We start from the raw sequence: 14,991 nt of genomic DNA, 5'->3' as shown, positions 1-14,991 counted from the left end.
TGTGTGTGTGTGTGTGTGTGTGTGTGTGTGTGTGTGTGTGTGTGTGTGTGTTTGTGTTCCAGGTAATCTCAGAGCAGAGCGAAGGCAGGGAGGAGCCCTGTCATTAGCTGACACAATGCCATTGTCCCCTTAATGAAGCTATTGTATAAGGAGATCCCAGTGTTTAGGAATACCCTGCCAGAGCAAACAGTGTGTGTGTGTCTCTGTGTGTGTGTGTGTGCGTGTCATACAATGACTGTGGAAGTGGTCAGGTGGGGTGCAAACAATCTATAATTGCTGAATATAAAACTTCATTTTTCTTTTTTTAATGAAGACGGTTGATGGACACAAGTGTCCATTCACAGAGCAGAGACACAGCAAATAAAACTATACTATATATACTCAGTATATAAACAATATGTCGACTTGTTTGGTCAAAGAGAAACAGGATAAGTGGTAGGAAATTAATTATTTGAGCACAATTGTGATATATGTTATTTTTGAAAGCTGAATAAATGGTAAAATAGTTTAAGATTTTAAACAGATAACGCTGTAAACAGATTTACAGCTTCTTCTATTTTTAGGTTTTGACCCCCTGGACATGAGTTTTAATGTGTAATGCATTAATGAATTTAATACCATGAAGTCTAAGTAAAAGAGAATGATGACAGGTAATCTAACCCCATACTATAAGAATATCTCATTTCTATCTTTCTCCCAAGTCCTGAGTGTCAGAGAGTCAAACATATGAATCCAGCTGAAAATGATTTCCTTTTATTTGCACCCCCCTCCCCCCTTTTTCTTAGCTTTTCTTAGCTCTTACAGAGTTACTGAGTTACAAAGACTGTAACACATGTTCACAGTAGCCTCACCATAATTTGCTTTTACATCAACAAAAATGAGTATAATTTAATTTACATTGTTACATCTTTTTGTATGTTTTTAGTCGCAGGATTGAGAAGTGTTTTATTTAAAATGTGCATATTTACCCACAAAAAATGCAGTGCTGTGCACAGTCAAAATCTGTAAAAATACAGTTCAGTGCACCAGTTTGAAGCATTTTTATCCATGCTACTTTTTTACTGTTAATTTTCCTGTGTTTTTTTAACCTCTCATTGAGTTATATCATTTACCATTTTGGGAAATTTCCATAAAAATTAGCAATAAACTGGGAGACAATGACTCTGTGCTGAGTGTTGCTCATATATAAGGAAAATCCCAGTAGACCTGTGATTCTGTTTAATCTGCATTACTGATACGGCTTAAAGTATAAAACTCCTTTATTTTACTCAAAGAGAAGTTTAAAGGAAGGACCTGTATATCTATATGTTATTATAGAGTATTAGTGGTATAAATATTTAAGTAAGCGTATAAAAAGTGAAATTCTTCTGCTGCCTTTGTTTTCTCCTTTGCATTTCAGGGGGAAACAAATCACGTTTCATCTCCTCCGAACCCGAGCAGTTGTCTAAGTCTGCACCTGAGTTTTGTTGAAGCTTGAGAAACGGCTGGGGAGACGTTTCCAAACTGGTTTGATGGAAGTGTTTGCATGACAACATGCCAGCCTTTTGCTTATGAATGCTTTCGGGCGCCTTTATATGGAAATCCAAAAATTACGTTTCAGATTCAGTTAAACCGTCAGCAGTGTGTGTGCGTGCATGTGTGTTCCTGTTTGTGTGTCTGAGGATGCGTGTGTTTGCGTGCCCTGTTGGTGATTACTATCCTCCCTTGTCCAATTTGTTTTACAGAGCACCTGGGCCTTGGCTGAGCTCTCTCTGTGTACGTGTGTGTGTAAATGGGACTGCTAGATAAATACAGGTGGGGTCCCTTTCTTCTGACAACACACAGACTGAGTGAAAGAGCAACAGAGAGACAAAAGAAGGAAATAAAAATGTTCTATTCAGCTCTGTTGCCTACCTCCTTCCAGCTTTATTGCTGCATTTTAAGATGCATGTGATTACAGAAGAAATAGATTCAACAACACCAGAGAGGTGCAAAATTACAGCGAGGGCTGTTACATTACACAAGAGCGGCTTTTACCTAAATGCACCCAAGTCTGTGTTGACTCATAATCCATGCACGACTCATTAACGCTGCACAGAAAACAGAGTGAGATCAAAATAATGGTTGTACATGTGCTTTTCTCTTATCTTTACCTCCCCCTACATGACTCCCGCCTGCTGGAATCTCAGCCATGGGGCGAGATGACAGCTGAAATCGTGCGAGGGCTAACGTACAAGCTGCCACAAGCAGGCCAAAGCAAGACTGGAAAGTCAGGGGCCACGAGCCACCACATACTTTTCGTGTGTGTGTGTGTGTGTGTGTGTGTGTGTGTGTGTGTGTGTGTGTGTGTGTGTGTGTGCAACTGTGAGGTGAAAGGTGTATCCTGCATTCCAGGCGTTTTTTCGCAGGAGCAGCAGCTTGTCTGGACTTGGCTGGGATTTTGTGTCTGAGTCTACCTGTTTGAGTTGAGAAGCCCACAGCTGAGAAGGAGACAGGGGTGTGGGTATGTGTGCATGTAGGAGGGGGGATGTTGACATTCAGATGGAGGTTAGATCAAGAAGAGGTGGAGGGAGGGGGTGGATGAATGACATGAGGGGTTGCAAACACATGCTTGAACATGAATGAAGCCAAACATAGAGGATAAGGTTGACTGCAGCATGGGTGCTCGAATAATATTAGCTTTGGTGTCAGAATTAATACTGATGACATCCATTAAGCTTCTTCTGGTTATCCAGTTCAAGGTTTGGAGGGGATCATAGGCCTAAAGGGTACACACTGGACACGGTGCCACCCACAATTGAACAAGCAGTTAAGAAAATGGATGGATTGACTTTGTCAGTGTAACGAGCTGTCCCAGGTGTCTCTGTGCTGCTGATGCAGTGGGTGTCATTGATGCAGGCTCTGGACGCGTGGGTTTCCCTCATACAATCCACTGAGAGACTTCTCTGGTTAACTGGTGATTCTAATTTGAAGTGTTTCTTTGTCTTTGTGTGATAGACTCCCAACCTCTGCAGCTTGCCTAATGACATTCAAACTACTACTTTAAGTTGCTCCCATATTCACCAAGAGTCACCAGAGCAGTTAAGTCTGCATTTTTGATTTGGCAGGTTTTTGCACCAGACACCTCGCAGGACCAAATCGGGGCATTTTCACTCATTAGGTGAATGTGTGACTGTGCAAACCACTACACTGCAAAACCACAACAGAAAAGATCCTTGAGGTAACTTAGAAACCACAATTTCTCCAGCATTGCAGCTCTGATGGTCTGCAGCACATGCAGGCAGTCCAACCACCCTTAAGCCCAATTTTTCTCAGTAATGAAACAAAGCGTTGCAGTGGTACTGACACAGTGCCTTTTTACTCAATTCGAGCACGCAAAGTGCTTCCTGCTACAAGTCACATTCACCCAATCACCCAAACATTCATACACCACTTTTCTCTTTGTGTGAGCACTTCTGGTAACATTCACTCCTTGATGGATGCTTTAGGGGAAATTTGGGACTTCTGCCCAAAAGATACTTCAGTGTGTGAGCCACGGATCGATTCGCTGAATTTCTGATAACTCTGTAAATAACCAGCGCTCTACTGGTATCTGGTCTCTAAAGGATTATAGTTAATAAAACTGTCCAAAACTTTCATAAAAACATTTTGTTGTCCTTATAAACTGCTCTTCACATATTTCATTTTTTAATCCTTCAGTATTTCTTTGTGTGTGTCCTTGTGTGTGTGTGTGCCATAGTCTCCAACCTATTTACTTACCCTCTTTCTACCCTTTAATTAGTCTGTCAGAGCACTTTAAACTAACCGTGTGCAATGTACAAACCTCAGTTTCACATTGTCAGATTTTGGTAACTTCCAGGACCGTAAAAAAGATCTGCTTTGTCTGATAAACTACAAATTCCTTTAAATTTGTGCTAAAGCTGCCTTCCAGTGCTGCTGACTCCGTTCACCAACGGTCACAGTTGAAATATCAGAGAGCTGCTGCTGGTGAGCTGTCACCACCTTCACAATCAGCCTCTGTTTGACCAGCTTATGTCTGCCTGACCCAAGACCTCACCTCTCCTTCAGCTGCACTCTGCGAGGATGTAGGCGTGTGTGACTGCGCGGAGGTAAGAAATTAACTTCCCTCTCCCCGAAGGCATGATATGCCCTTGTGATGTGATTTCTCGGAATCAGTTTTAATGAAACAATGAACAGAAACACTCGTTTCCTCAGACTGGGTTGATATCGGCGGTTTAATCTTTAATCGGGTTGATGTCTCTTTCTTCTTTTCTTCTTTCTTTTCTTGCCGTGAAATAACCTTCCGAGCGCTTCCCGTGTTGTTTACATCAATAAAGCCGGGTTGCTGAAGCAGCAGTGAAAGTTGTCGGCTAGTGGATTTGTTGTGACTGTGTCACCGCTTGTGTACAGCCTGACTGGTCTGGCAACATTGTGGCATGTCACAGTGATGCGAGCCGTGGTGTGGACTGCGGCTAAACCTGTTGGTTCGGAAAAAAAGGGAAAGCGCGAAAGGGGGAGCAGTGAGAGGAAGTGGCTAATGGGGAAGATGAAATCCAACTTCCTCTACACTAAACAGCCTCCAGAGGAGAAAAGGAGGCCTTGTTCACCTCTGACAGGGGACCTTTCTCCCTCTGTGTGCGGTTTTGCTGCCAGCCTCTTTTATTTTTCTTCTTAATTCTGCTTAACCTCGTATAAAGTGTATAAACAACCAAAAAAAGTAAACATTTGACAGCAACATAGCAAAAAAGTAATTTACACCATGATCTGGGTGTGAGGAAGGAAAGCCCTCATGGTGGGAGGAGAAGACCCAAATGGAGGAGAAAAAAACACATCTCTTGCTGTCTGTGGCAAACCCTGCTTATTCATACTCACAATGGACAGCCAGATAATATTCTCCTCCACTGTTGAAGCTGACACCTGGAAGATTTGCTTTCACACAGCCCCTAAGGCTGGAGAACCCCACCCCAAACCTAAGCTAGCAAGTCCCTGCACAACATCCTCCAGGGTGGGGGAATCTGAGCAATGTGTGGCTTTTGTCAACCCACCCCCTACACACGCTTTTCTTTCTTTTACTGTCTGCCCCCCTTCTCAAAGCATAATCACATCCTTCTCTCTTGAGAGATATTTCCCTCTTTTCACAAAAGACTGAAAAGATTATCTCTCTTTTCTTGGTATGGGGAGGTGGAGGGGGTGCGCAACAGGCCTGCTGGAGGCTTTTCTCACAATGATAATATTTCTCTCAAGAAATTCATGACACCTGTTGAGATGATCTCCAACAGGAATATGGACCATAGTGCCTGATAGTGGATAAAAATAGATCCTCCTCTCTCTCTCCTACCCAAACACAGTGGCTGGATTACTCTAATGTGATGAAATGAACAAAAACACACAAACAGCAGGTTTTTTCCTGTTTTTTTATTCACACTCTTATTAATAATTTGGTGTTATCGAGACAACTTGTCTGCATATCCATCGTGTGATGACTGCAGTTGCAGAACATTTACATATTAGCTGAATTTAGTCAAATAACGAGTGGCGGTGAACAGCTTCACTGTGACCAGTGTCAACGACAGAAGAGATAAACATCTAATGCAGCACAGTGAACCACATGATGGTGCGTACAGGCCGTGCTGCTGCAGTGTTTGCATAGCACTGCGTGGTTAAAATATGTATGATAAATGTAAAAGTGCAGCAAACCTTTGAGGTGAGATTGTTACGATGACACGTCAGGATGTTAAATTTTACTCCTGGTATCATGTGCGTTCCAGTGTTAGTGGACGCTGGTGGCACACTAACAAATTCCTCCACACATCATACAAGTGTTCACTGTGGAGCACGGCCGGTTCCTCCTCCAAAGAGGCCCCCTAGTGTTTTTCTGAGGGAGCTCATTTCTTTTACTGTGGAGATTTTGGGACTCTTTCTGTACCAACTGTTTGCTTGTGTAGCAAGCAAACATCCACCTGTAATCCCAGTGAAAGACACAGAGAAGAGACAACACCAGTGATGAAACACTTCATAATAATTACAGCAAAATGAAAATATCACAGCTTACCCCTTTATTCTAGTGTAAGTATTTGAGTTTTTATTTTTTTGAGTATTTAAGGTAAATATAATTACATTGTTATTTCAAATAAAGTGCGTTGAAATTCCATTTAATTACAGGTGAATTACGCCCTTAGTGATGGACCTTATTATGAAGTGTTACCTGACCTGACATATATAAAATAGCACCATCAGCACCACCAGCTGAAAACCTGGCATATCTCTGTATGGTGTGGAGTGTGGCCTCAACAAATTAGAGGAACCCGGATAAGTGGAGGGCAAAGAAGAAGTGGCAGACCTAAAAAATCTACAGGAGATGAGCAGTATCTGAAAGTCGTGTTCTTAAAAAACAGGAAGAAAATCCAGCAGATAGATCTGGACCTTCAGTTGATCCATCTGTTTACTGAAGGCTCATCAGAAATGGTCTCAGGGGAAGGAAGTATGGCTGAAAATCAGTGGTAACAGAGTTACAGACTGCTGAAATGTTTGATTGAAATCATTGTGACTGTACATAGATGAGGTCTGGATGAGAGTCCTTCAAGAAGCTGGAGAACTACTCCTCAAGAAATTGCAAGAAATTTTGGCTAAGAGAGTTCAGGCTGTGTTGAAGAACAAAGATGTTCATACTTTGGTATGAACATCTTTGTTCTTCAACTTACTGACATTCAATTCGATGGAGTTGTACAAACACTGTTTCTGCCTTTTATCTTGTATTTCCATATGCGTTTACAGATGTTTCAATAAATTGCTGCGCCTGCTTCCCATTTTCATAATTTTCACAGCTTAAGGGAAAACTTTACAGGGAAAACTTTTCAAGGTTGATGATTTAGAGTTGAAAATGCAGACGTTGATAATTATTCTTCATTTGCTCACAACAAATTAAATATTGTAAATAAAGATTTTCTATTTGAATATTTCATTCATCAAGATTTTATTCTTTTTGAGCAGTGTATACAATAGTAAGATTACCATGTGTCAGTACAGAGGAATAATGTCCAATTTTGACTAATGTCCAATTTTAATTAATGGTAATAAAATAAGTCCAATTATGTGAAACGATTACTTTTACATTTTCACAAAATTTATTTTCACAAAATAAATGAATGAAGATGAAAACCCAAGCGTAATATTTGCACTTTTGTGCTCTAAAGATCAGTATTAATGATACAAAACTGGGTACACAATGAATTTTAACTCAAGGCCCATCATATTATGTTTAAATCAAAAAGCTTGACTTGATTTCTCAGTCAGTGTTGGTGTGGAATCCTGTACATGAAACTACAGTGACTGATCTAAACACTTGTACCTCTGTAATTCAGACACTAGGGGGCGACAGTGGCAACATTCTGTGTCTTCAGCACGTCGATTTGAACAACGGTGCATTCAGGGATCCCTTCAATATTTGTACATATCAGCTCACCTTTTATTTAGATTTGGTTAACCTCGTATGCTGTTCCTTTACTTTCTGCATCTCAGAAAAAGAATTTTGGCTGACCACGAAGAGGACTTTTATGGTATATTATGTTACAATGATACTTAATGAACAAACGAGCACAGGTGCACTTCTGATATCTTTAATGACTGATTATTACCTTATCCTGTAATTCGCAATGCAGTTTTATATACGATGAGAAAATGTTTTATCTTGTATTTTGTTTTTATAATTTTTGTCCAAATACAGTCTCTTAAGTAAACATTTTTAGTCGCTAAAATCAGTGAAAGTATATAATTACCGACTCTTGTCATGGTCAATGAACAGAGCGTGACGTTCACCTGTTAGTGTGAACTGTGCAGCTGTCACATTTGAGTGTGCAGGCACCTAGCAAACGACACGTACTCCCATTTTTAAAAGGTAAGGGCTCTTATCTCTGTAAACATTTATTCGCTATAATATAAGAGTATATAGCTTGTCTGTAAGAATGCTACTCCCGGCGAGCAGTGAAATCTTCATATGGTTAAACCGGTCGGCGAAGCTAACACGAATAGCACGTACAGTGTAAACGCTACCAACTGTCAGCTAGCAGCTGGATTAGTGAAGACAAAGTGACGTTAACTTGCAAATTGTGTTGTAAAACAGAGGAGAGCAGCAGACAAACGACGAAACCTCAAAAAGCAGTAAGAGCTGAGTAAATATATCACCGACATTAGCCATTTTTAATGACTAACTAACAGGAACCAGTGGAGCTACTTAGTTTTTAAAGAGCAGCTTGTTTAAAAAAAAAATGGCGTTAACGTGGTTTTACAACACTTCACAACATTGCTGACCAACAGAGGGCTATTTATGGAAGCGTCTAGTGAGCAAGGCCACATTACCAAGTCCCTGGACCCCCACAGTGCAGTCTGTCAGTCACAGTGTGTGTGTGTGTGTGTGTGTGGGGGGGGGGGGGGGTGTATTTCTGCCCCCTAAAAGCAATCTAAATGATAAAATCTGTTGCTTTTTTTTGTGGCCCAGCATTGTGTTGTTGTTCAGCAGAACCTTATTTTTGGTCTATGGGTTAAAGGTACCACACACTCAGTGACTGTTTGTCCTGTAGTTATGAGCCTCGACAGACATCTTGGTTACATAACCAAACCTTTACTGGTATCCACCCAAACCGTTATCAAGCAAGGTTCTCACTCACTGACAATCTGATCTGCAGAGAACAGGCTAAACTAGTCAATTAAAGCTAAGATCAACATTTAAAAGCCTGTAAGAGCATGAGAAAACTTGTTCCTTTGGTTGTAAAGCTTGTAAAAATGCCAAAATGTAATTACCTTGTAGCATAAAGCTGACAAACCTGGTCCTGGTCCCCCAAAAAGGGGGAAAGTTACTTTCTCTTTGAAATGAGAAAATCACAATGGTAAGTGTTTGTAATGTTTAGTGCACTAATACTGTCAAACTTATTTTACATTGTGGGCCACATAAAGCTCGTGTTGATCTTAAGTGGGCCGAAGCAGTGAAATCAGTGTTTCTGTCAGCATAAAGAAGTTTAACTACTTACTATCTATAGTAGACCGTAAAAATGTCATGTGATTGTTTATCTATAACTTAATTTGGTGTAATATGACCATTAGGGTGATGTTTATCAGTGAAGGTAATGCTGTAAAACTGAAACTTAAAATACAGTTAAAAGTCCAAAATTTATGCCATACTTCACATTTTCCAAAGCCATTCAGTGGGCTCGTTTGAGTCTGTGCCAGGCCTCTTTTGACCCCCAGGCCTTATGTTTGACACTGCTGCATTAAACCCTAAACTGCATTTAAGGAAGTCCTTGATTGATCACTGTTTTCTAATTGTTTATGAGCAAACATGGTATTATTAAGCTGCTCCTTACACACAAAAATAACCGTAATTAGTTGTTTACTTACTGATTGCTCATGCATAAGTATTCTGTCCTTACATCTTCCTCTCTCTGCATTCCCAGCATGGCACGAGGGCATCAGAAGATTCAGTCCCAGCAGAAAAACGCCAAGAAGCAGGCGGAGATGAAGAAGGCCAAAGGTCACGATCAAAAGACGGCGGCCAAGGCAGCGCTCGTATTCACCTGCGCTGTGTGCAGAGTAAGTATGACCCCTCAGAACTCCCAAATGAGGGTGGGAGTCATATTTGAAACCAAATGCAGTGCCTTTTCCTCCAAATCCTCCTTTCCTTTAACAACTGTTGGATGTTTCATTTCTTCTCACAGTCTCAGATGCCGGACCCCAAAACCTTCAAGCAGCACTTTGAGAGCAAACACCCAAAATCCCCTCTGCCCCCTGAGTTAGAGGGAGTGGAGGCGTAGGTGGTCGTCGACATGGATACTAAACTCTTCAACCCTGTGCCGGCTCTGCTCTCGTCTCAGTCTGACAGCAACGGATGATTTCACGTGACCAACATGAAGCACTTGTCTATTAATTCTTTAACAGGCCGGGTCGAGTCCGGTGTGCTCGTCTTCGAATACATGTCACAGCAGACCTGTACGACCTGTGAACGATGAAAAGTTGTAAAAGGAGATGGCTTCTTATTCAGCTTCCCTGAACAAACTGGCGTATTGGAGTATTTCTTGCTGCCCGCTCTTGTCTCTTTACGCTTTAGCTTTGGTGGATTGATCGCTCGAGATAAATGCACAGTGTTTGCTGAAGTTACAGCGGTGACAAAACTGACCTCGTCTTCTTAATTAGTGCTTTGAGCGCTGAATGGAAACGGGGACTGTGAATCTTTATCCATAAGTGCTCAGAGCGTAAATCGTCCTCGGTCGTGTCTGCCTGGTTATTACTGCATATTCTCATTTTAATTCATCATAATTTCGTAATTGTTTCAGTAAAAAAAAAAGTGACATTTTGATAGCCATTTCCAAGCTGCTGGATGAATTGTAAACCAATGAATGTATGCTCCAATGATGAATTGTTAAGTCATTTTATTAAAGGTTCACTTTGTTGTAGCTCTGCTTTGTGTGATAATGTTTTCTGGCAAGGATGAATTTCACTGATACATTATGTGTTTAAGCAGGTAATGTTATCACAAACAGTCCCTGTGTTCCTTCACTCTGCTTGTGTGTCGGTTGTTTAATTTTGTGCCGAGTAATTTATTGTCTTCCTTCCAAAGTCTCTTTTTTACTTTCTCCTGCCTTCTAAACCTGACTGTTTCTTTTCTTATTACTCAGCGAGGCTGCATGTGAGAACCTGTTTGCCCTTCGGGATTAATGGTCTTTGACTCAGAATCTGGGCAGAACAAAGTCTGTGCGATGTCCGATTGTGAGACTAGCTTGGGCAATTACCGTGGATTTACAGCGAGCGAGTGGGCGTCCAGCTCCACTCTTTCCAGGCACCGCCTTTTCTTAAACCAAACTGAGTATTCCCAATAGTGAGATGGGATTATCTACTGTTTTGGGCTATAAGTGAGGAAAGGACAACCTTGAACAAGTCCAGGCGTGAGCCTCGATTCCATTCCTGAAAACGGCTTTAAAGTGGATCTCTGGAGATCATTTCCAGTGCCATGTTTTTATTTTTTGCACTCTGCTAGATTCAGTTCAAATTCTTTCTTATGCATCTTATATTGAGCCTCTGTACAGCTCAGTGCATCCTGTGTAAAACAAGCTCTGTGGGCTCCTTCAACTTTAATCTGACTTTCTCTGATTTGCTGCTTCTCATGTCTTAGTCATTTAGACATGGTTAAGATAACTTGCTGAAGTTCAAACTGAGCATCAGAATGGGGAGAAAATGTGATTTAACCGGTTTATGGTGATTGGTATTAGACGGGCTACTCTTGAGTATTTCAGAAACTGCTGATCTACTGGGATTTTCCCACATTTCCTCTTTTTGACAGATGGCTATGTCCAGTGAAATGTCTCTGTGTGAAATCCGCTTTTTGATGTCACAGTTCAGAGGAGAATGGCCAGACTGCTTCAAGCTAATAGGAAGGCAACAGCAATTCAAGTAACCATTCACTATAATAAAGACATGCAAAAGAGCATCTCTGAATGCAAACATTGAGCCTAAAAGCAGATGAGCTACAGCAGCAGAAGACCACACAGGGCGCCGCTCCTGTCAGGTAGGAATAGGAAACTGAGGCTACAATTCACACAAGCTCACCAAAACTGGAAGAAGACTGGGCAATCGTTCGGTCTCAAATTCCTTTGTGACATTAGGATGGTAGAATCAGAACTTGGTGTCAATAATGTGAAGGTATAGACCTATCATGCCTTGTATCAATAGTTCAGGCTGCATATGGTTTAAACCCCACAGCCTACCTGAGTATTATGGCTCCCTTTATAACCAGTGTACCCATCTGATACGTGATTATATCATATCACAAAGCTCAAATAATGTCAAACTTTTGTTGAACATCACAATAAGATCAGTGTACTCAAATGGCTTCCATAGTCACCAGATTTCAAACCAATAGAGCATTGTTGGGATGCTCTATTGACAAATCTGCAGTAACTGTGATGCTATCATGTCAGCATTGACATTAATCTCTGAGGAATATTTCCAGCACCTTTTTTAATTCTGTGATACCTCTTTAACCATCAGGTGTACCTAATAAAATAGCCAGTGAGTGTACAGTGATCACTGATCACGTCATTTTCTCTGTGCTGTTAGTTACATAGTAACTGTCGAGCAAAACAGATGAAAACAGGCTGGATAAATAAATACTGGTAGTTACACAGTTATTACATTTTTAGTCTCGTGACTGTAAGGCTGTCTTTTTTACTTCAGTTCATTGCATGACAGCATACTGTGCTTGGATAATGACCACTGGTTTTACACTCCTTTTTGTGAGGCAGTGTGGGACGCTTTGGGTGTGCTGCATAGGCTGAGTGAGTAATACCGGACACACCCCGGGAGTAGAATAAAATGTGTGAAGCCTGAGTTTTTGGCTTACGGCTTACTCACATGTAGGCTGGCCCGGTTTATTATAAGCATCCACCACTTTAATAGTATTTACTGTGCGACAGAAAATGAGGAAAATCATAAAACTTTTATGTAAATGAATGTCATTTATGTGTCATCAGCTCTCACCCACCAAGAACTGAATGTATCTGGATACAGAGCTTTAACTGTAGGGATGGCAGGATGACTCACAGAGAGTAACTGGCAGCTGACATGAACATCATCCCAGGAGGTTCTGACATTTTTAACTGAATAAATTAATCTCCTCTCCCAGCTACACAGAGCTTTACTCACCGGTTTAAACACAAATATGTACAGGAAGTGACAGAATCGGTACCAAATATCAAAAACAAGTTCAAATTGTGCATCTGTTACCTTGGATCAGCTGAAATGGCTCAATGTGCAGCAGTTAACAATCAAAAACCTCTAAACCATTATGCAACTCGGTCTGCATAAAGAGGTCTTTAACATGTCCAGTAATGACAAACGCTTCACTTCAGCTGAAACACAATAACTGCAAGAATATAGTGTGTAAGCCAACCATGCAGACATGGCTACAACCACACCATTGCACTTCATGTGTGAAGTCACTCAAACCATAAAGACCACACCATCTGTCTTCTTTGTCATAATTAAATCATTTAGGGGGAAATGTGGCTTGACTTCCTTTAATTCTGACTACTCAGAAGTAACAAACACACACACACACACACACACACACACACCACGGTCAGTGAGACGCTGCCTGTTGTTTTAGTTGTTTGAGCAGCTCGGCCAAATGACTCACAACCCACATTGTTCCCCAGCCTCCTCACACATAATCCACATCCTGCCTTCCCATCTGTAAACTTGTGAATCAAAAACACAACACATGTTCATTCATATAAACACATACACATATGTAAGATTTTTTTTTCTACAGCCTGTCTTTGATCTCAACATGCAAGAGTCACAGGAAAAAAATGAGAGCACTCGTACAAACTCGTTACAACTTAATTAGGTTAAGAATTTCCCTGTGGCTATAGATCATCTATTTTCAGCTCTCATCGCACTAGTGAGAAAGAAACACTGAAGCACCAGCTCAACTCCAGTGTCTGGGCATCGTGGCACCTGCTGTGTTGTTTCGGTGTTTCTGTGGAACAATATTTTCATTCATTTAGTTTATGTGTGGTGTAATAATAGCTAGTGATCAACATGTCCAGCAGGAGGTTGGGAATATTTATTTGTATTTGTCAAACACTGCTTATCTACCTTACTCTAGTTCTGCTTGGCCACTGATTAGCACACCTCTAATTCTAAAACTTCTGTGCATGATTTATGTCTCTAAGAAAGTACTGCAGGGTCTGATTGGTGTCTTCGTCCATCCCCAACCCTGATAACAGACTTGCTTGGATCGCTGCTACTTTCAACCAGTTTTACAAGGTCAGGGGAAGTGATCCATCACAATAGACCTAAACCTGAAATTTGTAAAACTAGAATAACTAGAAAAACATGACTGATGTCTGGACTACTCAATGGGTCAAGGCATTTGAATGAAGAAGCCTTTCTACTGAGAAGAGCCACAGTACCTCAGTATTTATATAGGCATTAGATAAAACAGTTTCAGTATACATAATATTAGCCTGACACCAACATAATTTTGCATAATTTCCTCATTTTATCAGTTCCTCTCTATACATGTTAGACCACTCCTTGTAGAAAGCTCTGATGGGTATAGTTTTACATGATAAAGGTGTACAAAGACACCGCTATTTGCAGCTTTTTCTGGATTAAAAAAAAATTAAATGCCATTTTGCGATTTTAGTGTTTGTTTCTAAAAGTAATGACATATATAGAGAGCACACGTTATCATAATCGTTTTTATCACGTTTTCAGTCTCAGTAAAAATGCGTATTCTTTGTGGGCAAGTGTGCACAGCTAACACAAACGGCCGTAAAGGCAGAGTACATAGCGCTGCAGAACTGTACCCCCCCAGCATGTTTACACTGAGTAGGAGATGCTCTGTATCTCATTGTACAACTGTATAGTGACAATAAAGGCATTCTATTCTATTAAACGGCAAATTATGAGAGTGAAACTGAAATTACATTAATATCTAAGCCACGGGCCAATAATATGCTCGTTTGAAAATATAATAAGGTAGACAAAACCACTTTATGTCAATCCTGCCCCACTTCCGGGTTCCTCCTCCTGGCTTCTATCTTCTTGCATAATGACCTTTCACACACACAAACACACACACACTCACAAAGGATTTATTTTTTTTAAAACACAAACGTTTTTCCTTCCAGTGTCTTGATAGATATAAGTATGGTAGATATAAGTATAAATTCTCCTGAAAAGTTTCATTTGATTTATAATAACTATAAACTACATCTCCCAAGCATCCTTGCGGGCGTACCGGACAAACCAAGCGTTTATGCCGTTTGTACGTAAATATAAAAAAAAAAATTAAATCTATATTTAGAAGATTTTTTACATAATGTTTTACATTATCATAATCATATTTTTGTTAATTTTCTGTGAGATTCGTTTATTTGTTTTTTGCTCATTCGGCGCAGTCTTAAAAAAAATTGCCCTTAGATTTGGCTACCATAGCAACTCCCTTCTTACGTCACC

At 40.6% G+C, this 14,991-nt stretch overlaps 1 protein-coding gene across 2 annotated transcripts; it reads left to right on the top strand.

Moving 5' to 3' along the window:
* The first annotated feature begins 4,066 nt into the window (after positions 1 to 4,066).
* Positions 4,067 to 10,421, top strand: znf706 (zinc finger protein 706). Of its 2 annotated transcripts, none has more exons than XM_085396856.1 (3): positions 4,067 to 4,088; positions 9,426 to 9,561; positions 9,687 to 10,421. In XM_085396856.1, exons 2-3 carry the CDS (start codon positions 9,427 to 9,429, stop codon positions 9,780 to 9,782), a joined length of 231 nt encoding a protein of 76 aa, XP_085252982.1. In that variant the 5' UTR covers positions 4,067 to 4,088; position 9,426; the 3' UTR covers positions 9,783 to 10,421. The 2 variants fall into 2 exon arrangements, with proteins under 2 accessions (XP_085252982.1, XP_085252981.1); XM_085396855.1 differs by lacking the exon at positions 4,067 to 4,088 and adding an exon at positions 7,749 to 7,873.
* The last annotated feature ends 4,570 nt before the right edge of the window (positions 10,422 to 14,991 follow it).

Source organism: Rhamphochromis longiceps, linkage group LG22 (assembly GCF_057381845.1).
Source record: "Rhamphochromis longiceps isolate RC_006_pf linkage group LG22, R_longiceps_female_GT1.1, whole genome shotgun sequence".
NCBI lineage: Eukaryota > Metazoa > Chordata > Actinopteri > Cichliformes > Cichlidae > Rhamphochromis > Rhamphochromis longiceps.
The sequence above is the reverse complement of the archived record's forward strand: the minus strand, read 5'-3'. Positions and strand labels throughout refer to the sequence as shown.